Below are 23,848 nucleotides of genomic sequence, written 5' to 3'. Positions count from 1 at the left end.
CTGGAATATAAATTCAGTTAGTAAATCTGTACATAAAGCTAATGTTATTAATAAAACAATGAAGCTACCATCAATTATCTTAAAAATCTACGTTGCTCACTAATGTTCTTTAGGGAAGGAATTTTTCATTCTTATTTGGTCTCGCCTACATAGGATTTCAGACCCACAGTAATGTGGTTGACTCTTAAATGCCCTCCAAACGAGCTAGCAAGTCATTCAGTTCAAGGAGAATTAGGGATGGGCAACAAATACTGGTTTCGCTAGTGATATCCACAATAATTTTTTGAAGGTACTTTACGAATTGCTAATAGAGAACATATGGCAGAGCTAACAACTATTTTTAAATCAACTATCACATCCAATGGAGTTATTTTCTGAATCAAGCTTTTACTTTACAACTGTGAACTGATAGCATGTTGAACCAAAACCAAGGTTATGATAAGTTTGGGATGGCACAGGCAGAGGTGGTGGTCACAGTAACATAGCTTTCAAACCTATCTTTCATTTTGCCATTATTTCATTCATTTTATTTTGCGGTATTTCAATGCATATAATTGCATATATTATACATTACACGGAATGTAAGTTAGAAGAGGATTATATTAGACATGAAGAAATTGCAAAGTTTTTTTTGTGTATTTATTTTGATGCTTTGACTGGGCAACAGCTTCAAGGTCAGTCACAGTGCACAGGTTTACACGAGTGGACAAAGAATTGGCTGCAGCCATTGCTTCCCATAACAATATTGAAAGCTATAGGCAATCATATTTTAAGTTTGCTCCTGTTCCGTACAGGTCAATGAGAAACTTTGCTCTTAGTAGTTAGATATGTTAAATGCATTAATTTTACAACAGTATTAGAGCAGCAAGTTACTTTATTGATAGTGTACTAAAATAAAAAGAAAAATGTCACATTACCAAGGTATAACCTTACCTGATAGTTACAGGATTTAATGCAGTGGTGAACCCGACCATATGTTGTTAGCTGCAGTTCATTTGTATCAGATGGTGTTGTTAACACTGCACAAGCCTGACAATAACCGTCTAATCTCCTCCGGTCAATTCGACAGTGAACAGGGTTAGGTCCCATCTGAGAAGAATTTTTTTTTAAGAAAGTGAAACACACTAAAAGTAAACATAGTAGTATTGCTTCATGAAAATAAACAATTCTATAGTTTTTTTCTTGAATTTATTTCAACCTCCACAGTTCTCTCCCAACACAAATAATCACTAATGTCTTTCTTGCTCTTGCATGGAGACGTAATCTACAAATAGCACCCACATAACCAGTACTGTACCCTGGTTGACTAATTTCACTGTCTACTTACTTGATATCTTTTCCAACAACTTTCTAGGACCCAGAGTACATCACAGTATTCACTTGGATTTCTTAGTTGACAGAACAAGACACTAATGCTACAATGACCTGTGCTCGCGATCAAGAACAGTTATTGTGCTACTAATTATGGAAAACAAGTTCCCATCATTATTCCTCTGCAACTGATAGCAATTACTGCACACGTGCAATTAATATGGAAATCCACGACAGGCTGTCAGTAATTCTATGCATCTTCAAATGAGAGCTGCTGAGCTTCATGTGGCAGCAATCAGGTATGTTAATATTGCAGGAATGTTGTTGGTCTGGTTATCAGCAGCTGGGAAATTCCAATTTTGTCATTAATGAAGTCTGGAATTAAATACAAGCATCAATAAGGGATTGTTGAAAAATTTGACTGACTCATTAGTTTCCTTTAGTGAAAGAAATCTGCTGTCTTTACCCTGTCTGGCCTATATGTGACTCCTGTTCTCCAACAAAGTAGTTAATGCTTAACTGCCCTAGTAAGCCACTCAGTTTTATTCATGAATGTGTCTTGTCACAATGTTCTTCAGGACAATGTAAGATGAATAATGAAATTCAGGTGTTGCTAGTAATACCCACATCCAGGCAATTCACTGAAAAAGATTAAATATTATTGAAGTTACAAGAATTTAACTCCATCTCACTGTAGAGAAACCCTTGAAATGTTACAGCTTGTTGAAGGGGATGTAGCTGGGTCTTTAACAAGGTATTTAGTTTGTTATGGACCAAGCCAGACCCCCTCAAAACATTTCAGGGAATTAGCCCAGACCTGAACTTTGCGAGTTGTTTTAAGCATGTGTAACGCGGACATTCCAGCAGAGATGCAGGTGGTCAAACCATGTAGTTTTAAACAAAGCAGAATTTCTTTCCAAGATTACCGAATGAAACACAAAAAGAGAACAGAATACAGAATAATTTAACTTATTTGAAAACCCAACAGATTAAACCGACTTAATTATACTGTTCCCAACACTTGCAATAATCCCCATAAATATCCCTTGGCACAAAAAGTAAAATCAAACCCAGGGTCGTACAGAAGAAAAGCCAGAGAGAGGGGAGGATCAGCCTGGGCCTGTTTCTTTGGGGTCTAGCAGCTTTTTCAACTCTACTGTGCTAAAACCAAACCAGAACAAACCTTCCCTTCATTATACAATTTTTTTGCCTGGGACAGTATCTGTTAACTATAATCAAATTGGCCCTGAAACACTAACTTGGACTTTTTGGAGTCTGTGTCCTTTATGATCTCTCCAAAAAAAAAGCTAAGGACACAACTATTGCTAAACAGGCTTATTCAAGCTGAAAAATTCAATTTTATGTATGCCGAAACCCTAACTGCTTCATTTTGAGAAATTAAAGTTTTTGAAATATTTTTATAAAAAGTTTATATTTTTACCTGCTAACTTAACTCTATCAATTCCATGTGTATATTCAAATAATTTTTACAGATAAATTATAATTGGATGTATTCTGGGGTTTTGAACTTCCTTCTTGCTGTAAGAATACTTTATGGCGATCTGCTGCTTATTTTGTATGTTTACATCATTGCTGATGGAGGTTGAGCTTCCCTCAACTTGGGATATTAATAAACTAATGTTAGGAAAGGATGTCTACAGTGTAGAAATTGCTATATTTTTCTGAGTAGCTTTCTTTAAGGTTGGTAGAGCGGTTCATTCCCATACTACTGACTGGAAAATCCAGCCCATAAGAATTCATTTGGAAAGTTTAGTTGGTTAAGGCAGTGAATGGATCTATGATATAAACAAGCAAGATTCTGGCATCAAGTCCTGATCTGTATTATAAGCTCAGCTCTATTATATGACAAAGCACTTCTAGATAGCAGGAGAGAATATAATCAGATTTAGCTTTGACAGTCTACTGCAGAGCCTGTTAATATCATGGTTTGCAGATACGAATAATATACGAGAAAATTACAGTTATATAGTGATAATGGGCTATGGGATCATTTGCAGTGTACCTTTGAGAGCAGTTCACTGGTTTTGAATAAGTGTTCCTTTGCTTTTTCATAGGCTGTGAGGTTAGAAGATCCTTGACTGAAGAATACTGTACCCAGATCATAACAAACCTGTAATTTAAAAAGATTTTGGTGGCAAATTTAAACACACATTGAAATACTATTGTAAGGAACATATACATGCTTTCAATTTACTAATGCGTTAGTATAAACATTTTCAGACACAACTGTAGACTCGCATAGGTAAATAATAGTTGCATTTAAAAATAACTGTCATGCGTAAGCTAAGTTACAAATATTACCACAAACCATTATGGTTAAATCTTTTCTAATTAGTATATTATAAAATGTATGCAAAATAAGTATTCTTGCTTTGTGTAGAGGTCTTCTCTCCATTATCAGAGGTCATGGTGTATTATTGCAATAACAAAGTATAAAGAACAATACACTCACATTTGCAGTTTGTTAACTGGAATACATTATGTCTGAAATATGTAAGTGAATGGAGTTTGAATTGGCGACATAGTTCATGTCAATGTGCAATACACTTGCACGTGATCAATTAGAAAACTTTATTTAGTTCCCAGAAATCTCAAAGACTAAACCTGTACTGAAGCAATATTTAAACATCAAAACAATTTTCTCACAACTAACTCAAAAGCAAAATACTGTAATCCTGTAAATCTGAAATGAAAGCAAAAACATTTTTTTGTTTCGTTTTGATACGTTTTGTTTTTACTTTTGAAACCAGCAATTTGGTGTCCATTGTATATCAAGTTAGCTCAGGTGCAACAAAAAACTAGAATGGTAGAGTAGGTCGGTGATAGATGTATTTTGGGAAGAGATAACAGGAACATGGTTCATGTTTATTGCAGTCGAATGTGGAAGAAATATGCAATGAATTATAAGGCTGTGGAGAGGGAACTTGGATTGACTGAGATTGGAATTTGAACTATTTTGGTTTTTGCGGTGCAGTTAAGAGAAACATAATACAGATCAGTGAGATAGTATATTTTGGTGGGAAGAAAAGGGGTGCATTATTCTCCTTGGCAAGTAATTGGCTGATTAGGGTAGAGAAACAAAAGGATCTGGAGGTTTACTGATGATTTTAAATGAAGGAGAATGAAAATCGGCATGACCTGTCAGGATGAATGGTCTGTTTCTGTGCTGTAAGTACTTCACAAAATGCACAGAGTTCAAAACGTTAACGACAGGAAATACAAGGGCAAGGAAGGAGTGAATGAGAACCTACGTGAAAATATGGTGGACACAAAGTCTTTCAAAAACAAAACATTATAGATTTAGGTCAACAAAAGGTAGCAGACTTAAAACAGAGATGAGGAGAAATTACTTCTCCCAGAGAGTTGTGAATTTGTGGAATTCACTACCTAAAATAGAATGGAAGCTGGAATACTGAATAAATTTGAGGAAGAAATAGAATTAGTAATGCCTTGGAGGGATACTGACATCAAGCAGGAAAATAGGAGTTGAGACCAAGATGAGATCAGTAAAGATCTTATCAATAGTAGGGGGACTGAGTTGACTACACAGACTCCTATTTCCTATATTTTGAGGTCACATGAACAATGGGGTGGAGTCCCAGGGAGACATAGCAGTAAACTTCCACTCATGTTCGGAAAATAACAAAAACAAAACTAAATGTGGACTTGGTTTAGGTTTTCACATGAATTTACCTCGACACGGTCCTGTCCCCATTAGTCCAAGAACTCCCCACCTACGTTCGGGACACCACCCACGCCCTCCACCTCCTCCAGGATTTCCGCTTCCCCGGTCCCCAACGCCTCATCTTCACCATGGACATCCAGTCCCTGTACACCTCCATCCCCCATCACGAAGGACTCAAAGCACTCCGCTTCTTCCTTTCCCGCCGTACCACCCAGTACCCTTCCACCGACACCCTCCTTCGACTGACCGAACTGGTCCTCACCCTGAACAACTTTTCTTTCCAATCCTCCCACTTTCTCCAAACAAAAGGAGTAGCCATGGGCACCCGCATGGGCCCCAGCTATGCCTGCCTCTTCGTAGGGTATGTGGAACAATCCATCTTCCGCAACTACACTGGCCCCACCCCCCATCTTTTCCTTCGCTACATTGATGACTGTATCGGCGCTACCTCGTGCTCCCACGAGGAGGTTGAACAGTTCATCCACTACACTAACACCTTCCACCCCAACCTCAAATTCACCTGGACAGTCTCGGACTCCTCCCTCCCCTTCCTAGACCTTTCTGTTTCTATCTCAGGCGACCGAATCAACACGGACATCTACTACAAACCAACCGACTCCCACAGCTACCTGGACTACACCTCCTCCCATCCTGCCCCCTGTAAAAACGCCATCCCATTCTCCCAATTCCTTCGTCTCCGCCGCATCTGCTCCCAGGAGGACCAGTTCAAAATACGTACAACACAGATGGCCTCCTTCTTCAAGGACCGCAATTTCCCCCCCGACGTGGTCGACGGTGCCCTCCACCGCATCTCCTCCACTTCCCGCTCCTCCGCCCTTGAGCCCCGCCCCTCCAACTGCCACCAGGACAGAACCCCACTGGTCCTCACCTACCACCCCACCAATCTCCATGTACAGCGCATCATCCGCCGTCACTTCCGCCACCTCCAAACAGACCCCAGCACCAAGGATATATTTCCCTCCCCTCCCCTATCAGCTTTCCGTAGAGACCACTCCCTCCGCGACTCCCTTGTCAGATCCACACCCCCCACCGACCCAACCTCCACTCCCGGCACCTTCCCTTGCAACCACAGGAGGTGCAACACTTGCGCCCACACCTCCCCCCTCACTTCTCTCCAAGGCCCCAAAGGAAACTTCCATATCCGCCACAGATTCACCTGCACCTCCACCCACATCATCTACTGCATCCGCTGCAGCCGGTGTGGCCTCCTCTATATTGGGGAGACAGGCCGCCTACTTGCGGAGCGATTCAGAGAGCACCTCTGGGCCACCCGGACGAACCAACCCAACCAACCTGTAGCACAGCATTTCAACTCCCCCTCCCACTCCACCGAGGATATGCAGGTCATTGGACTCATCCACCGCCAAACCACAACAACCCGACGGTCGGAGGAGGAGCGTCTTATCTTCCGACTGGGAACCCTCCAACCGCAGGGGATGAACTTGGACTTCACCAGTTTCTTCATCCCCCCTCCCCCCACCTTGTCTCAGCCGGATCCCTCCAGCCCGGCACCGCCTTCCTGACCTGCAGTCTTCTTCTTGACCTCTCCACCTCCATCCTACTCCGACCTATCACCCTCACCTTGACCTCTTTCCACCTATCACATTTCCAACGCCCCTCCTCCAAGTCCCTCCTCCCTACCTTTTATCTTCTCCTGCTGAACACTCTCTGCTCATTCCTGAAGAAGGGCCTGTGCCCGAAACGTCGAATCTCCTGTTCCCTGGATGCTGCCTGACCTGCTGTGCTGTTCCAGCAATAAAGTTTCAACTTTCACATGAATGGCTACAATTATGAAGCTGTCAAGTGAGGAAAGGTTTGAAGGAAATTTGATGTGGGATAAGTTTGCTGAATCAGTTTCTCAGACTTGGGATGGACCTGTTAAACGTGGTTTCACATCCAGAAGTGCTGGGAGCAATGAAGAGATGACAGAGGTTCAAAATGTATCATTTTAAAATCTACTGAGGATTTCTGTGCTTGGAAGATAGCAGGTGAAGAACAATAATTGAGAAGAAAAACTGAAGAAGCAGCTCTGGGATGGGCCAGAAAAAAGTGTGAATTAGTTGTCTTGCACAGTTGTCAACAAATGATTGTTGTATACTCCACTAAAACTTTTCTTAGTTCAACAGCTACTCTATAGACTTACTCAAGTCAGGATAATATTTATGATCTATGATCAAATATCCCAATAATTCAGAGGACATTCTACATTTACTGCTTATTTCTACCAACTCAAATATAGCGAGTTGGAACTACTGGACACAATGCATATATAGGAAATAGTGTGAAGCTAAAATTGAAGACTGGAGAGTTTGAGTTATAGGGTGGGGCTGTTCCCTGGTGCATCAGAGGCTAAGAGGTGACCTTATTGAAGTTTATAAAATCATGAGGGGGCATGGATAGGGTAAATAGCCAAGGTCTTTTTCCTAGGGTGGGATTTCCAAATCTAGAGGGCATATGTTTAAGGTGAGAGGTGAAAGATTTAAAAGGGACCTGAGAGGTTTTCATGTAAAAGGGTGATGCGTGTATGGAATGAGCTGCCAGAGGAAGTGGGTACAATTTGAACATTATCAAAGACATCTGAATGGCTATATGAATTGGAAGGGTTTAGAGAGACATGGGCCAAATGCTAGAAAATGGGATTAGGTCAGATTGGGATATCGGATCGGCACAAACATATTGGATTGAAAGTATTTCCATGCTGTATGACTTAATAAAGAGCAATACAAGTTTAAGTAGCTATTATACATGTACAAATGAAATAAAACACTTGCAACAAATCACAAGATCACTATTCAATTGTTACCTATCATTAAATGTCTGCTGTTTACAGTATGACAACATTCTTACATTTATATTTTTATTTGACCTTTGGACCACATTAGAAATGGAATATTAGCCAACTTGGACTTCTACAGCACAATATTGTGGTGCAATTTCATTTTCCCCTACTTGCACTAGCTGTTTAACGGGAAACATGAAACGCTTGTGAGAATTACCTGGCAATGCATTTCATCCACACTGATGCATAATCCAGCTGCCGAACTTTCTGCTTCTCCATTCGCCAGACTAGGTTCTGCTGCTATAAGATCCAGTGTTCTCATCGTGTGAACATGGAGGTCAGTAGTCAATTGAAGTGCTTGCTCCAATACCAGAATGGAGTCTCCCGCTTGCTCCTTCAGCTATTTGTAGAAAAAATAGATATTATTCCATATGTATCTTTAATTTAAATAATGCAAGCAGCTTATATCAGGTTAATCTGTGTGACCTGACTTTCCTAAATAAATCAGTATGTCTGTGGAATCGAAAAATACGCCTCAGGATGTGTTATTTCTCCACACAATATGTATTTCTGGGAAACAGGAACACCTCTAAATCTGGATCCTACTTGTGATTGACCTCAGATGCCATTTCATAGGAAATAATCTGTATTCTTTGTTCAACTAAGGATGGCAGGCCATTATGAGATAGAGGAGGGTATTTCAAAGTAGACAAAAAGGGGCCAGCAGCTCTTCTAAGAATGGTGCAAATTTCTCAGGTGTACAGATGGGGCAGCAGAAAGTGACAGCTGATCCCAATACTATAACAAGCAGTCATAGTCTCCTTCACTTTGCTCACAGGGGAAATGCTTTGAATTGAAAACATTTCAAAGAGGTGTGCAAAGTATGATTTGGCTCTTTTAAAGTAACCTCAGTACATGCCTATCATGATGGCCTGACCTCCCACATTACCCTCACCACTTGAGAGTTGACAAGCTGCAGACAAGGCAGATGATCTGGTCATTTACTGTGATTTGTTGGAAAATCACTATATATAAAATAGCTGCCATATTTTCCCCATTATAGAGCCATACAGCATGGGCACAGACGCTTTGGTCCAACTCATATGCACCAACCAGATATCCTAAACTGATCTAGTCCCATTTGCCAGCACTTGGCCCATATCCCTCTAAATCCTTTCTGTTCATATACCATCAGATGCTTTTTAAATGTTGTAATTGTGCCCAGCTCCACTGGCAGCCTGTTCCATACATTCGTCACCATTTGAGTGAAAACATTACCCCTCAGGTCATTTTTAAATCTTTCCCCTCTCACCTTAAATCTATACCCTCTAGTCCTTTGGACTCCCCTACCTTGGGAGAAAGGCCTTGTCTATTTACCTTATCCATAAGACCAAAATAAATAGAAGTGGAAGTAAGGCCATTTGGCCCATCAAGTCTACTCCGCCATTCAATCATGGCTAATGGGCATTTCAACGCCACTTACCCACACTCTCCCCATATCCCTTAATTCCTTGCGAGATTAATAATTTATCAGTCTCTGCAGTGAAGACATATCTGCTCTAAATTGACTCCGTTTAATGCTAAGGCTGTGCCCATGAGTCCGCGTAGCACATCACTGCTTTTACATTTCAACCCATTTACATTTGCTTTCTTAACCACAGACTCAACCTGCAAGTCAACCTTTAAAGAATCCTGTACAAGCACTCCCAGATCCTTTGTACTTTGGCTTTATGAATTTTCTCACCGTTTATAAAATAGTCCATGCCTGTGTTCTTTTTTCCCCAAAGTGCATGACCTCGCATTTGCTCACACTGAATTTCATCAGCCATTTCTTGGACCATTCTCCTAAACTGTCCACATCTTTCTGTAGCCTCCCCACCTCCTCAGAACTACCTGCCTGTCCACCTAATCATTGGCGAACTTCGCCAGAATGCCCCCAGTCTCTTCGTCCAGATCATTTATATATAAAGTGAACAGCTGCGGCCCCAACTAGTGTACGAGGGAGGGCTTCATAAATCTGGATCATTGGGATCTCTTCCACTGCAGGTGGAACGTGTACAAGGTCAAGAGATTTGCTAGCTCTGTTTCACAGGGTTTAAACTAGGGTAGTGAGCAGTGTTCACAGCGTGATCGCCTCCAAACTGGGGAGACGAAATACAGATCAGGTGGCTGCTTTGCAGAACATCTATTCTCTGTCTGTAAAATCAGCCCCAAGTTTCAGGATGCCTGCTACTTCAACACACTGTGTTCCCACGTGAATATTTCTGTCACAGGCCTAAAGCAGTGCACTAGGAAGCCTCAATGTAAGCTCAAAGAACAGGATCTCATTTTCCACTTGTGGACCCTGCAGCTTTTCAGACTCAACAGAGAGTTCAACAACTTTATAGCCTAACTCTGTCTTCCATTTTTTTTAATCCACCCCCACACCCTGGTCTTGTCATGCCATAGGTTGCTTCCAGTACAGTTTGTCCATTCTCTCCTACTTTCAGCTCTCATTATCACTTCTTCAGCTTCTCCTCTGTCGTGGCCTACCATTTGCCACATAACCAACTTTGTTTTCATCATCTAATTTTGAAGTTTTAATCTTAACGTATTGAAAACTACGAAAGTAGATACAGAGCTCTGTTATTTGCAAACAGAAAGAATACATTGTGTTTGTTTCAACTCAACAAAATAGACGAGAGCCATTTTCTGGACAATACAGACAACCTACCTAGTTTAAAATTTAACCAGAGATTGGCAGCTAACTGTCAGTAATCATCTAACTGATGCATTCTCCATGATGGCGTCTCTACTATTCAGAGTCCATTTGTCATCCAGTTAGGATTCTCTTCTGATACAATATAAATATGGTTTCTCCCTTACATTGGCACTGTTTGTGAACTGGCCTGCTGAGTGCTGGATGAAAAGCTTTGACAAAAGTCAAGTTCTGCCCTGGTAGTCTAAAAATGGCCATTTGCTCTGAAATAACTTAAGTACAGAATCTTGACTCATTTTAGGAAAGTATGTCTTTGGAGTTTCAGAAGAGTTTCATCTTTATTCATTGTAGTAATATTGGGCTATGGACAGTTTTTTTTTACTAAGAAAGCACCTTCCTAACAAGTTCATGTTTCACTTCATAATTCCCTCAAACAATTTTAGAATAGTCAGAATGAGGAGAATTCTTAATCAGAGATCAGATATAGCTCCAGAAAGGTTGGAAACACAGTTGATTCAATTCTGAGCTCAACATCAGACAAAGGGACTTGCATAACCTACAAGGACCTCTCTTTCAGCAGATCCCACTTTAAAAGACTTTTCATCCACTCACAACATAATGAATTAGTATTTCCATGTACAGTTAATGCAGCAACAAATTCAATAATCTAAAGTCAACAAATGGTCAGGATGTTGTATTCTGCATGTGTTATCAATTATATTCTGGTCTTAACATGGACAAATCCATGGGGATTTGCTAATTTTTTTAAAAAAGTGATATAAAAATACACTAAAACTCTTGGACACTTACAACAATGTAACCGAAGTGCAATAGTGGCACTGTATCCTCAGACGCAGCTGTGATTTTCCAGAACCAGTCTTTCAAGAAACTGGATAGCAAGGATTTCATAGTATTATAAAGTACTGGGCATATATTTTAAATAAATACCTATTTACAACAATGATGGACAGATAAAGATTGTCTAATCCATCCAACCTGCCCCACTTAATTGTGGTACCTTGTCTCTTATAACTGTCCATCCCACCCAAAGCCATGCAAAACAGTCGGATGAGTGACATGGAAGGGGGGGGGGGGGGGGGGGGAGGAAAGGGGGGAGGGGGGGGGAGGAAAGGGGGGGAGGAGAAGGGGGGGGGGGGAGGGGAGAGAAGGGGGGGGAGAGAAGGGGGGGGAGAGAAGGGGGGGGAGAGAAGGGGGGGCAGAGGAAGGGGGGGCAGAGGAAGGGGGGGCAGAGGAAGGGGGGGTGGAGGAAGGGGGGGTGTGGAGGAAGGGGGGGTGGAGGAAGGGGGGGGGAAGGGGAGAGAAGGGGGGGGAGAGAAGGGGGGGCAGAGAAGGGGGGGCAGAGAAGGGGGGGCAGAGAAGGGGGGGCAGAGAAGGGGGGGCAGAGAAGGGGGGGGTGGAGGAAGGGGGGGGTGGAGGAAGGGGGGGGTGGAGGAAGGGGGGGGAAGGGGAGAGAAGGGGGGGGGAGAGAAGGGGGGCAGAGAAGGGGGGGCAGAGAAGGGGGGGCAGAGAAGGGGGGCAGAGAAGGGGGGCAGAGAAGGGGGGCAGAGAAGGGGGGCAGAGAAGGGGGGGCAGAGAAGGGGGGGCAGAGAAGGGGGGGCAGAGAAGGGGGGGCAGAGAAGGGGGGGTGGAGGAAGGGGGGGGTGGAGGAAGGGGGGGGTGGAGGAAGGGGGGGTGGAGGAAGGGGGGGGTGGAGGAAGGGGGGGGTGGAGGAAGGGGGGGGTGGAGGAAGGGGGGGGTGGAGGAAGGGGGGGGTGGAGGAAGGGGGGGGTGGAGGAAGGGGGGGGTGGAGGAAGGGGGGGTGGAGGAAGGGGGGGGTGGAGGAAGGGGGGGGTGGAGGAAGGGGGGGGTGGAGGAAGGGGGGGGGTGGAGGAAGGGGGGGGTGGAGGAAGGGGGGGGGTGGAGGAAGGGGGGGGGTGGAGGAAGGGGGGGGTGGAGGAAGGGGGGGGTGGAGGAAGGGGGGGGGTGGAGGAAGGGGGGGGTGGAGGAAGGGGGGGGTGGAGGAAGGGGGGGGTGGAGGAAGGGGGGGGTGGAGGAAGGGGGGGGTGGAGGATGGAGGTGGTGGAGGAAGGGGGGGGTGGAGGAAGGGGGGGGTGGAGGAAGGGGGGGGTGGAGGAAGGGGGGGGTGGAGGAAGGGGGGGGTGGAGGAAGGGGGGGGTGGAGGAAGGGGGGGGTGGAGGAAGGGGGGGGTGGAGGAAGGGGGGGGTGGAGGAAGGGGGGGGTGGAGGAAGGGGGGGGTGGAGGAAGGGGGGGTGGAGGAAGGGGGGGGGTGGAGGAAGGGGGGGGGTGGAGGAAGGGGGGGGTGGAGGAAGGGGGGGGTGGAGGAAGGGGGGGGGTGGAGGAAGGGGGGGGTGGAGGAAGGGGGGGGTGGAGGAAGGGGGGGGTGGAGGAAGGGGGGGGTGGAGGAAGGGGGGGTGGAGGAAGGGGGGGGTGGAGGAAGGGGGGGTGGAGGAAGGGGGGGGTGGAGGAAGGGGGGGTGGAGGAAGGGGGGGTGGAGGAAGGGGGGGTGGAGGAAGGGGGGGGTGGAGGAAGGGGGGGGTGGAGGAAGGGGGGGTGGAGGAAGGGGGGGGTGGAGGAAGGGGGGGGTGGAGGAAGGGGGGGTGGAGGAAGGGGGGGGTGGAGGAAGGGGGGGGTGGAGGAAGGGGGGGGTGGAGGAAGGGGGGGGTGGAGGAAGGGGGGGGTGGAGGAAGGGGGGGGTGGAGGAAGGGGGGGGTGGAGGAAGGGGGGGGTGGAGGAAGGGGGGGGTGGAGGAAGGGGGGGGTGGAGGAAGGGGGGGGTGGAGGAAGGGGGGGGTGGAGGAAGGGGGGGGTGGAGGAAGGGGGGGGTGGAGGAAGGGGGGGGTGGAGGAAGGGGGGGGTGGAGGAAGGGGGGGGTGGAGGAAGGGGGGGGTGGAGGAAGGGGGGGGTGGAGGAAGGGGGGGGTGGAGGAAGGGGGGGGTGGAGGAAGGGGGGGGTGGAGGAAGGGGGGGGTGGAGGAAGGGGGGGTGGAGGAAGGGGGGGGTGGAGGAAGGGGGGGGTGGAGGAAGGGGGGGGTGGAGGAAGGGGGGGTGGAGGAAGGGGGGGTGGAGGAAGGGGGGGTGGAGGAAGGGGGGGGTGGAGGAAAGGGGGGGTGGAGGAAGGGGGGGGTGGAGGAAGGGGGGGAGGATGGGGGGGGAGGAAGGGGGGGGAGGAAGGGGCGGGAGGAAGGGGGGGGAGGAAGGGGGGGGAGGAAGGGGGGGGAGGAAGGGGGGGGAGGAAGGGGGGGGAGGAAGGGGGGGGAGGAAGGGGGGGGAGGAAGGGGGGGAGGAAGGGGGGGGAGGAAGGGGGGGGAGGAAGGGGGGGGAGGAAGGGGGGGGAGGAAGGGGGGGGAGGAAGGGGGGGGAGGAAGGGGGGGGAGGAAGGGGGGGAGGAAGGGGGGGGAGGAAGGGGGGGAGGAAGGGGGGGGAGGAAGGGGGGGGAGGAAGGGGGGGGAGGAAGGGGGGGGAGGAAGGGGGGGGAGGAAGGGGGGGGAGGAAGGGGGGGGAGGAAGGGGGGGGAGGAAGGGGGGGGGAGGAGGGGGGGGGAGGAAGGGGGGGGGAGGAAGGGGGGGGAAGGAAGGGGGGGGGAGGAAGGGGGGGGGAGGAAGGGGGGGGAGGAAGGGGGGGGAGGAAGGGGGGGGAGGAAGGGGGGGGGAGGAAGGGGGGGGAGGAAGGGGGGGGAGGAAGGGGGGGGAGGAAGGGGGGGGGAGGAGGGGGGGGAGGAAGGGGGGGGAGGAAGGGGGGGGAGGAAGGGGGGGGAGGAAGGGGGGGGAGGAAGGGGGGGGGAGGAAGGGGGGGAGGAAGGGGGGGGGGAGGAAGGGGGGGGAGGAAGGGGGGGGAGGAAGGGGGGGGAGGAAGGGATAAATGCGAGGTGCTGCATTTTGGGAAAGCAAATCTTAGCAGGACTTATACATTTAATGGTAAGGTCTTAGGGAGTGTTGCTGAACAAAGAGACCTTGGAGTGCAGGTTCATAGCTCCTTGAAAGTGGAGTCGCAGATAGATAGGATAGTGAAGAAGGCGAGTGGTATGCTTTCCTCTATTGGTCAGAGTATTGAGTACAAGAGTTGGGAGGTCATGTTGCGGCTGTACAGGGCATTGGTTAGGCCACTGTTGGAATATTGCGTGCAATTCTGGTCTCCTTCCTATTGGAAAGATGTTATGAAACTTGAAAGAGTTCAGAAAAGATTTACAAGGATGTTGCCAGGATTGGAGGATCTGAGCTACAGGGAGAGGCTGAATAGATTGGGGCTGTTTTCCCTGGAGCGTCGGAGGCTGAGGTGTGACCTTATAGAGGTTTACAAAATTATGAGGGGCATGGATAGGATAAATAGGCAAAGTCTTTTCCCTGGGGTCGGGGAGTCCAGAACTAGAGGGCATAGGTTTAGGGTGTGAGGGGAAAGATATAAAAGAGACCTAAGGGGCAACCTTTTCACACAGAGGGTGGTAGGTGTATGGAATGAGCTGCCAGAGGATGTGGTGGAGGCTGATACAATTGCAACATTTAAAAGGCATTTGGATGGGTATATGAATAGGACGGGTTTGGAGGGATATGGGTCGGGTGCTGGCAGGTGGGACTAGATTGGGTTGGGATATCTGGTTGGTATGGACGGGTTGGACCGAAGGGTTTGTTTCCATGCTGTACATCTCTATGACTATGACTCTATGTCTCAGATTGAAGTTTCTTTACCTTTCCACTAAAGTACTATTCCATTTCAGAATACAAACTAAAAGAATTTATTACTTAACAGTTGTTTTTCAAAACATTAAAAGTACAAAACTTACCACTTTTAAAATGTTATCTGTCAATTCTTTTTCTTGCTGCATCTGATTCATTCTGTGCACAAGAGCAGAAAAGAACATGTTTAATAGAACACGAAATTCCAGTATAGCGTGTAATGGGCAAATGCAAGGGTGAACATGCACCAAAACACTGCCCTCTGCATATGAAATTCCATTAGCTCACGGGAGGATTTGAAGCTTTCTTCATATAATATTTTAAATCAATCTGAGCAGTTCAATGTTCCACTTAAAAACTGAACATCCACCAATGAAACATTGACATTAGTCTAGATGAAAGAAGAACATTGTACTTAAAATTCTACGATTAGGCCTTTGGCTTTTCGAGCTTAAAAAAAGGGTTGCTGGAAAAGCGCAGTTCAGGCAGAATCAAGCCCTTCTTCAGGAATGCCCGAAATGTCGATTCTCCTTTGATGCTGCCTGACCTGCTGCGCTTTTCCAGCAACACATTTTTAAGCTCTGATCCCCAGCATCTGCAGTCCTCACTTTCTCCCTTTGACTTTTCAATCCCATTTCACTATTCAAAAAAGTCATTATAGATCTGCTTGTGGACTCAACTCGACTTTCCTGTCTCATGTCCTAACACTTGGCTCCCGTCAATGAAAAATCTAACTTTGCCTTTAATAAATCCAATTATCCAACTGCCACTGCTTTCTGAGGAAAAGAATTCTGCAGACTTACAACTGAGGAAAAAAAAATCTCAGCTCAGTCTTAAAAAGAGACCTCTTATTCTAAAACTGCGAGCCCAAGTTCTTTATTTCCCCAACAAGAGCAAACATTGCTCCAGCATCCATCCTATCAAGTCTCTTCAGGATTTTAGATCTTGAAACATGAGAGATGGTGAATTGTGAAAGGACTAACAAGGCAAGGGAGTACACATTGAATGGTAGGACCCCAGGAAGAAGTCTAGAGAATCAGAGGGATCTTAGTATGCATATCTAAAGATCCTTGAAGGCAGCAGGACAGATAGATAAGGTGGTTAAGAATGCATGAGAGATATTTGCCTTTATTCGTCAAGTGTCAGTAGTATGCCCTTCAGCACTTCAAGTCTGTCTGCTTTTCAGTTCATGGCTGATCATCTACCTCAATGCCATATTCTCAGTACTATCCCCATATACCTCCATGCCATCAGTCACGAGAAATCTATCAATTTCTGTCTTGAACTTACTCAATGCCAGAACTTCCATAGCTCTTTGGGCCAGAGATTTCCAAAGATTCACCACCTCTGAGTGAAGTTCCTCCTCATTTTGATTCTAAATGGCTTGGCTTTTATTGAGGCTGTAAATTCTACGTACTATGATCCTGCCCCACCAGCTACCTGACGAAGGAGCAGCGCTCCAAAAGTTTATGCTTCCAAATAAACCTGTTGCACTCTAACCTGCTGTCAAGTGATTTTTAACTTTGTCTCCCCCCCCCCCCCCCACTCCAATACTGGAACCTCCACATCTTGCTCTTTTCTGTAATTTACTAAGAAACTAACTGCGGCATAGCAATATATCAAAAGGTTCTGATTAATTTTTTTAAAGTTATTTTATCATATGTGGTGAATTAAATTGCGATTAAAATACTTACTTCTGAGATAAAACCATCTGCCAAAATCATCTACCCGATATTAAGCACTCAAATACATCAAGGAACTTGACGCAGTGGAACTGTTCCAGCCTCTGAGCAGGATCCGTGGGTTCAAATCCCACCTACTCCAAAGATGTGTAATAACTTTCCTGACCAAGTTGATCAGAATGTATTGTATCAAGAAATTCAGGGGTCTCTTGTGGCACAGTGGTAATGCCCTAACTCTAAGCCAGGAGGCCTAGGTACAAGTCCCACCTGCTCCAGAAGTAGATAGTAACATCTCTGAACAGGCTGATTAGAAAACATCAACATCAAGGAATTATTTTTGTTAAAGATGTCTTTTTGCTTCTAAAACAATTGTTCCAGGTGATGGTAGTTCTATATTCATCAAGATACAATAAAGTTTGCATGCTCCAATAGAGGCATTCAAGAGTTCTCTATGACTTGTTTTACTTTTGGGCATATGGGCACACACACAAAATTTAATTTATGATTATTTGGATAGAAATGGTGCACAGGGATATGGGGAAAGGGCAGGTGATCAGCAGTCAGGAATAAAAATGGTGCAGGCACAACAGGTTGAATGGCCGCCTTCTATGCCATAACAATTCTGTGATTCTGTGAATAGACAATATCAGGGTAAAAAACATTTTTCAAAACTAGGAATTTTGTGAACCTGAATTCCCAGCTATAACCACAGTGAAGCATCCATTCTGTTCTGTTTTTCTAGGTCAGCAATGTACATCATGATCAGCATACAAATTCAATAAAACAGCTCTTGTGGTGCTTTGATAGTGTCCCTACCATAGGTCAGAAGCTTTGATTCAAATCCCACCTGCTGCAGAGATGACTCATGTTCAAATGGGTTGATTAAAAATACATTTTTAAAATTCAATCATGACTACTTGGAAGGCATAAAGTGAATTTTCTCAATGTTGGTCAATCAGCCCAAAAGTACAAAGCAAAGTCATAGAGTCTTTCCGAAGCTAAAAAATCCGTTGAGAATCACAGAACTAGTTTTCCCATAATATATTTCTGACTTCAAATTATTCACTTCTGGAGTGTTGCCCGATGCAGACCAGATGCATTCATATAAAAAGGAAATGTTTCTAATTACAAGGCTTTCTTGGAGGTCTTGCACAGGTTCACACTTTGCATTCAGTCTGACTGCCAGCAAAAAATATTAAAAGATTATGCAAAAAACGTTTAATCTTTGGGAGGTAAATCAACATTGTGCAGAGAAATGTGTTATTGTAGTCACTCATTCAAAGTAATCAAGAAATCTCAGGTCTTCATATGGATGTCAATTAAAACAAAATTATCTAAATCCTTAAGCCTGACACATCAGGTTCATTATAGAATCACATACCACCAATCAGGAGTGCCTTTAATTTTGCAAATATATACCAAAGCACTTAACAGAAATGGAATAAGACAATAGTTGACAATGAACCAAAGTATAAGATATGAGTATGAGAGGTTTTCAAGATATAGTGAGTGATTGGTGGTGGGGCCTAAACTGTTTACAATTTATGGAAATGACTTGGATGGAAGGACAGATAAATATCACTGCCAAATTTTCAGGTCCAAGCCAATCTCACAAATATAGATAGGAAAGTAAGGAAGCTACAGAAAAATGCAAACAGGCTAAAGTGAGTGGATAAATAATGTGGCAAATAAGCGCAATGTGGGCAAGTGCAAAATTGCCTATTTTGGCAGGAAGAACTAAAAAAAACATACATCCTATCCGAATGGTCAGAGATTGCAGAGGTCTGGGTGCCCTAATGCAGGAAATAGGGCAGGTTAGCATGCAGGTACAGCGAGAAATTAGGAACGTTAATGGAATACCAATACTTATCACAAGCTTTAGTTATCTAGGGCATTGGTGAGTGCACATCTTGAATAGGATTTCGAGTATGTCTGAAAATGTGTTGCTGGAAAAGCACAGCAGGTCAGGCAGCATCCAAGGAACAGGAGAATCGACGTTTCGGGCATAAGCCCTTCTTCAGGCTTATGCTCGAAACGTCGATTCTCCTGTTCCGTGGATGCTGCCTGACCTGCTGCGCTTTTCCAGCAACACATTTTCAGCTCTGATCTCCAGCATCTGCAGTCCTCACTTTCTCTTCGAGTATAGGTCACCTACCTATTTTAAGGATGCAAATATGTGCAAACTAGACAGAGAATGTTTACCAGACTCCTACGTGGAATGAATGGCTCGTTATAGGAAAACAGACTGGAATGGTTAAACTTATATCTGCTGGAGCTTAGAAGAGTGAGAAGTGACTTGATTGAAACATAAAAGATTCTGATGGGCTTTGAGAGCGTAAATGTGGAGAAAATGTTTTCTCTTAAGGGAAAATCTAGAATAGGGGACCACTTTAAAAAACAGGGAGCATCAATTTGAAACAGGGATGACAGGAAGTTTTCTCTGAGCGTTTGGAACTGCACTTACACCAACTTTTCAGGAATAGAGTCTGTGAACATCTTTAAAACAGAGATAGCTATATTATTGTTAAACAAGGGGTTAAGGGTTTTCAATGGTAGGCAGGAATGCATAATGCAGTCACAGTCTTTATTCACAGAGTAGGCTTGATTAGGCGAAAGTGAGGACAGCAGATGCTGGAGATTAGAATCAAGATTAGAGTGGTGCTGGAAACGCACAGATCAGGCAGCATCCGAGGAGCAGGAAAATCGACGATTCCTGATGAAGGGCTCCTGCCTGAAACGTCGATTTGTCTGCTCCTCGGATGCTGTCTGACCTGCTTTGCATTTCCAGCACCACTCTAATCAAATCTCTATTCCCAATCCTTGTTCATATGCTCATTTTTGCACAAGATAGATCAAAGATACATTTCAGAAGGATCTCAAAGATGAAAGTAGTGTGGGAGAGGTTTAAGGATTGAATTTCAAGACTTAGGTCTTAGATGGTTGAAGACACATGGTGACAAAAAAGGATTTCCAGGAGATGAAATGACTGGAGCCGAGGGAATACAATACCTTCAGATTATGGAGCTATAGGAGGTTGTAGAGTTTGAGTTAGATCATGAAGTATTTAAAGATGTGAACAAGAATTTTAAAATTGGGGAAGTTGAGAGAATGGGAGTCTATGAAGCATAGTGATGAGAAGTGAGGAGGACTGGTTGCAGGTTAGGTATGGTCAACTGAGTTCTAGATAAACTCTGAAATTTATGGAATGTGAAGGATGGGAGGCAAGCCAGATCACAATGGAACAGTCAAATCTAGAGATGGGAAATGCACTGACAGGACTCCTAGGAAAATATGAGATTTGGTAAGAATTAAGCCAAAATGTGAAAGGAGGAAGTCTTCGTGGTAGAGACATTATGAAGTTGAAAACTAGCTTGGAATCAAATAGAAGTGTGCATCAAGGGATGGAATCTGTTCTGGAAGGATCTGAGCTCTTACAGGGCTTGAAGCCAGGGTTTTGATTTTTCACATGTTTAACTTGAGCACATTGTGGGTAATCCGAAAATGGATGCCAAGCAAGCAGGCTGACAACATATTGGCTTCAAACAGGTCAACAGTAGTGATGTAAGATGAAGAAGAGAATATGACTAAAGATACATTCCATGGGAACCTCCAGAAATAACTGTATTGGAAGGAAGTAAAGCCAGAGAAAAATATTATTGTTGCCACCCATTCAAATGCTTAAGCATTATGCTTTTAGAGCTCAGCTAAATGGAAGCTTACACAAAAGGGTCATCCCAGAGTCTAGCACCTCCAGTCAGGAGATATGCTTGCAAGAACAAAAATAACAAACTTACATTCCTATTGTGCTTTAACCTCTCAAAAAATTATATCAAAGCACTTCGCAGAATCAAATCAGATAGAAGTTGACATTGAACCAAGTGTTGATGAATATGGTATACTTAAGAGTGTAATCAACTGGTGAATTCCAACAAAGGCAATGCATTAAAGGAAAATATGGTGGTTTACTATGGCTGCTGTATGTCAAGTGAGGAAAGAGCACTACAAGATTAATAGAACCTATGGCACAGAAAAGCCCATTTGATCCACCTAATCTATGCTCATTTAGTCTCCTCATACTAAAATAATCATTTCAAACATGCTCTGCTATAACCTTCAATTTCTTTCCTGATTTGCAGGATGTCTTCATTGATTCTGTTGAGAGCCATTTAACTGTGTGACTCGTGCAGAAACAGAATGGAAACATTCGAATGCACAGCAACAAATTTTAGAGGTGACAATATGTTAAAAAACTCGAGAGGAAAACAATGTTAGAAATGGACGGCTTGCAATTTCATCGGGATAATTTTGAAGAGGGTTTGATGACGAGTTTTGTAAATGGGCTAGAAGAGATACAGCTTACCTGATAAGAGGGAACCCCTCTCCAGCTACTCCTGTTGGACATATGACTACAAAATGATAGCCTCAATTTCCAACTCTCACTCCCTAACAGTGTGCAACAAAGGGAAGTAATTTCTCTGTTTGAATTTTGATACAAATGGTTGCTTAAACACCAGCATAAATGACAAAATATATAAATTAGAAGGTAAGCATGCTAAACAGGCTTTTGCAGATCAATACCAAAGTAACATTTGATCACAGGCACGACTGTGAAGTGATGAAATGCTTCATCAAAAGCAACTGTAAAAGAAAACATTTTGTTGAAGCTTTCGTTTTGCACTCATCAGGACAATTTGCAAGAAATACCAATGTCAGGAGAAAACATCATTTATATAGTTTAGGAACAGAATACTGATTGCTTGATAATTGGACACTGATTGGTACTGAATACAAAACAAAAGAACTGCAAATGCTGGATATCAGAAACAAAAACAAATGTTGCTGGGAAAGCTCAACAGGAGCATTTGTGAAGAGAAATCAAAAAGTTAACGTTTCAGGTCAGGTGACCCTTCCTCAGATCCTTCAAAATTAACTGACAGACCTGCTGAGCTTTTCCAGCAACTTCTGATTAGTTCTGATGCTGCCATGGAAAATACAGCAGATAATGATTATAAACAGTTAATTGATAAGCTTTTGTTTAAATTTTAAATAAGGCAGGTTGATTCTGATTTGTTAAGACGTTGTTCTTAGAGGATGGCTGTCATCTATTTTGCTAATTTGATGCTGTGAATACATGTCCTGTCTGCAGAAAACAGGGCCTTGTGTATTAACATATGTTACTTCTAGTACACATCAAATTCATCATATTATAAGCTCAAATCCCAATGTTCAATTGGTTGCATAATTCTTGGTATTCAAGATTACTTAGTAAACCTTGTCAAATTGACTAATCAAATCCAATGTTAGACACTGTTGTGAGTTTTACAAGTGCAGGCTGGTTGAGTATGATCAGTGTTTTTTAAAAATCCAATAATACTCAAGTCCTGTATTACCAAATTAAATTATAAGCAAAAGATGAGAGGAACAGCCTTCAATATTAAGACTGATTGTGGCATCAAGGAACCCAAGAAAAATTTGAAGCAGTGGGTATTAGGGGAATTTCTTTGCTAGCTGAAGTCATTGGTGCCCAGTTCTGAAGAAAAGTCATATCAGTTTTGAAGCATTAATTCTGTTTTTCTCTCCACAGATGCTGGCACACCTGCTGAGATTCTACAGCACCTTCCATTTTTATTTGCTGGTTGGAGACATACCTAGTACAAAAAAGAAGTTGTTTATGGTTGTTAGAGGTCAACTCCAAGACAATGCAACAGGAGCGCCTCAAGTCCTAGGCCGAACCTTCAGTTGCTTCAGCAATGATCTTCCCTCCATCATTAGATCAGAAACTGGAAGGGTTGCTGACGATTATTGAATATTCAGCAGCACCAGCTGATGGACAGATGTATGTTAATGATTGCATAACATTCAGCACCGTTCGTTGACAGACTCCTCAAATAGTGAAGCAGTCCATATCAACACAAAGCAAGACAGGACAATGTCCAAATCTGGGATGACAACTGGCAAGGAACATTTGCACACAGAAATGCCAGGCAAGGAGCAACTCAAAAAAGATAGAATCTAATAATACATGGATATTCAATGGATTACCATTGCTGAACCCATATCAACATCCTGAGGTTTACATTGACCAGAAACTGAACTAGACTAACTACAAGAGCAGGACAGAGGCTAGGAATCTATAATGAATAATTCACCTCCTGACACTCGCCCAACCTGTCGAACATCTACAAGGCATTTGTTGTGAGTGTGATGGAGAACTGTTCACTTGCATGGATGAGTGAAGCTCCAAAAGCACTCAAGAAGCTTGACATCATCCAGGACAAAGCATCCCGCTTTATTTGTGCCATTTCAAGACTGAGTTTGCTATGACTGTCAACTCTAGTGGCACAAAGAACAGAAGAAAACTGACATAATCTCAAATAAGGTGTATAAGTTAGAGAACACTTCAGTGTTCCAGGACATTCGACCTCGGACCTTCGGGTGACCATCCTCCAAGGTGGACTTCGGGATAGGCAGCAGGGAAAAGTGGGTGAGCAGAGGCTAAAAGCTAAGTTTGGTACCCATAGGGAGGGCCTCAACTGGGACCTTGGGTTCATGTCACATTACAAGTGACCACCATTGCACTATACACACACACACACACACCACACACACACACAGACCCACATGCACACACACACACGCACACATACACACACACACAGACCCACACGCACACACAGACCCACACGCACACACAGACCCACATGCACACACAGACCCACATGCACACACAGACCCACATGCACACACAGACCCACATGCACACACAGACCCACATGCACACACAGACCCACATGCACACACATATTTTGTGGGGTGAATTTGTACTTTCAGGGTTACATTGTACTTTGCTCAAAAACTGCATGCATTCATGTAAAACTCCGTTATCGCACTTTTTAGATTAGAATCAATCTAAACATCATGGCATTGACAGAGAACACAGGGGGCCAACACCTTCAACATAT

At 44.4% G+C, this 23,848-nt stretch overlaps 1 protein-coding gene across 5 annotated transcripts in view; it reads right to left on the bottom strand.

Moving 5' to 3' along the window:
• ints8 (integrator complex subunit 8) overlaps window positions 1-23,848 on the bottom strand; it is an 83,302-nt gene that overhangs the window by 40,516 nt on the left and 18,938 nt on the right. For all 5 annotated transcript variants that reach the window (XM_043688035.2, XM_043688036.2, XM_087986544.1 and 2 more), the window contains 4 exons: window positions 15,312-15,363; window positions 8,035-8,217; window positions 3,335-3,442; window positions 934-1,089 (listed from right to left, as the gene is read on the bottom strand). In XM_043688035.2, coding sequence (XP_043543970.2) covers window positions 934-1,089; window positions 3,335-3,442; window positions 8,035-8,217; window positions 15,312-15,363 — 499 coding nt within the window. The remainder of the gene's footprint in view (window positions 1-933; window positions 1,090-3,334; window positions 3,443-8,034; window positions 8,218-15,311; window positions 15,364-23,848) is intronic.

Source organism: Chiloscyllium plagiosum, unplaced genomic scaffold (genome assembly GCF_037043375.1).
Source record: "Chiloscyllium plagiosum isolate Xiang-an unplaced genomic scaffold, Cpla_swu_hap1 HiC_scaffold_4, whole genome shotgun sequence".
Taxonomy (NCBI): domain Eukaryota; kingdom Metazoa; phylum Chordata; class Chondrichthyes; order Orectolobiformes; family Hemiscylliidae; genus Chiloscyllium; species Chiloscyllium plagiosum.
The sequence above is the reverse complement of the archived record's forward strand: the minus strand, read 5'-3'. Positions and strand labels throughout refer to the sequence as shown.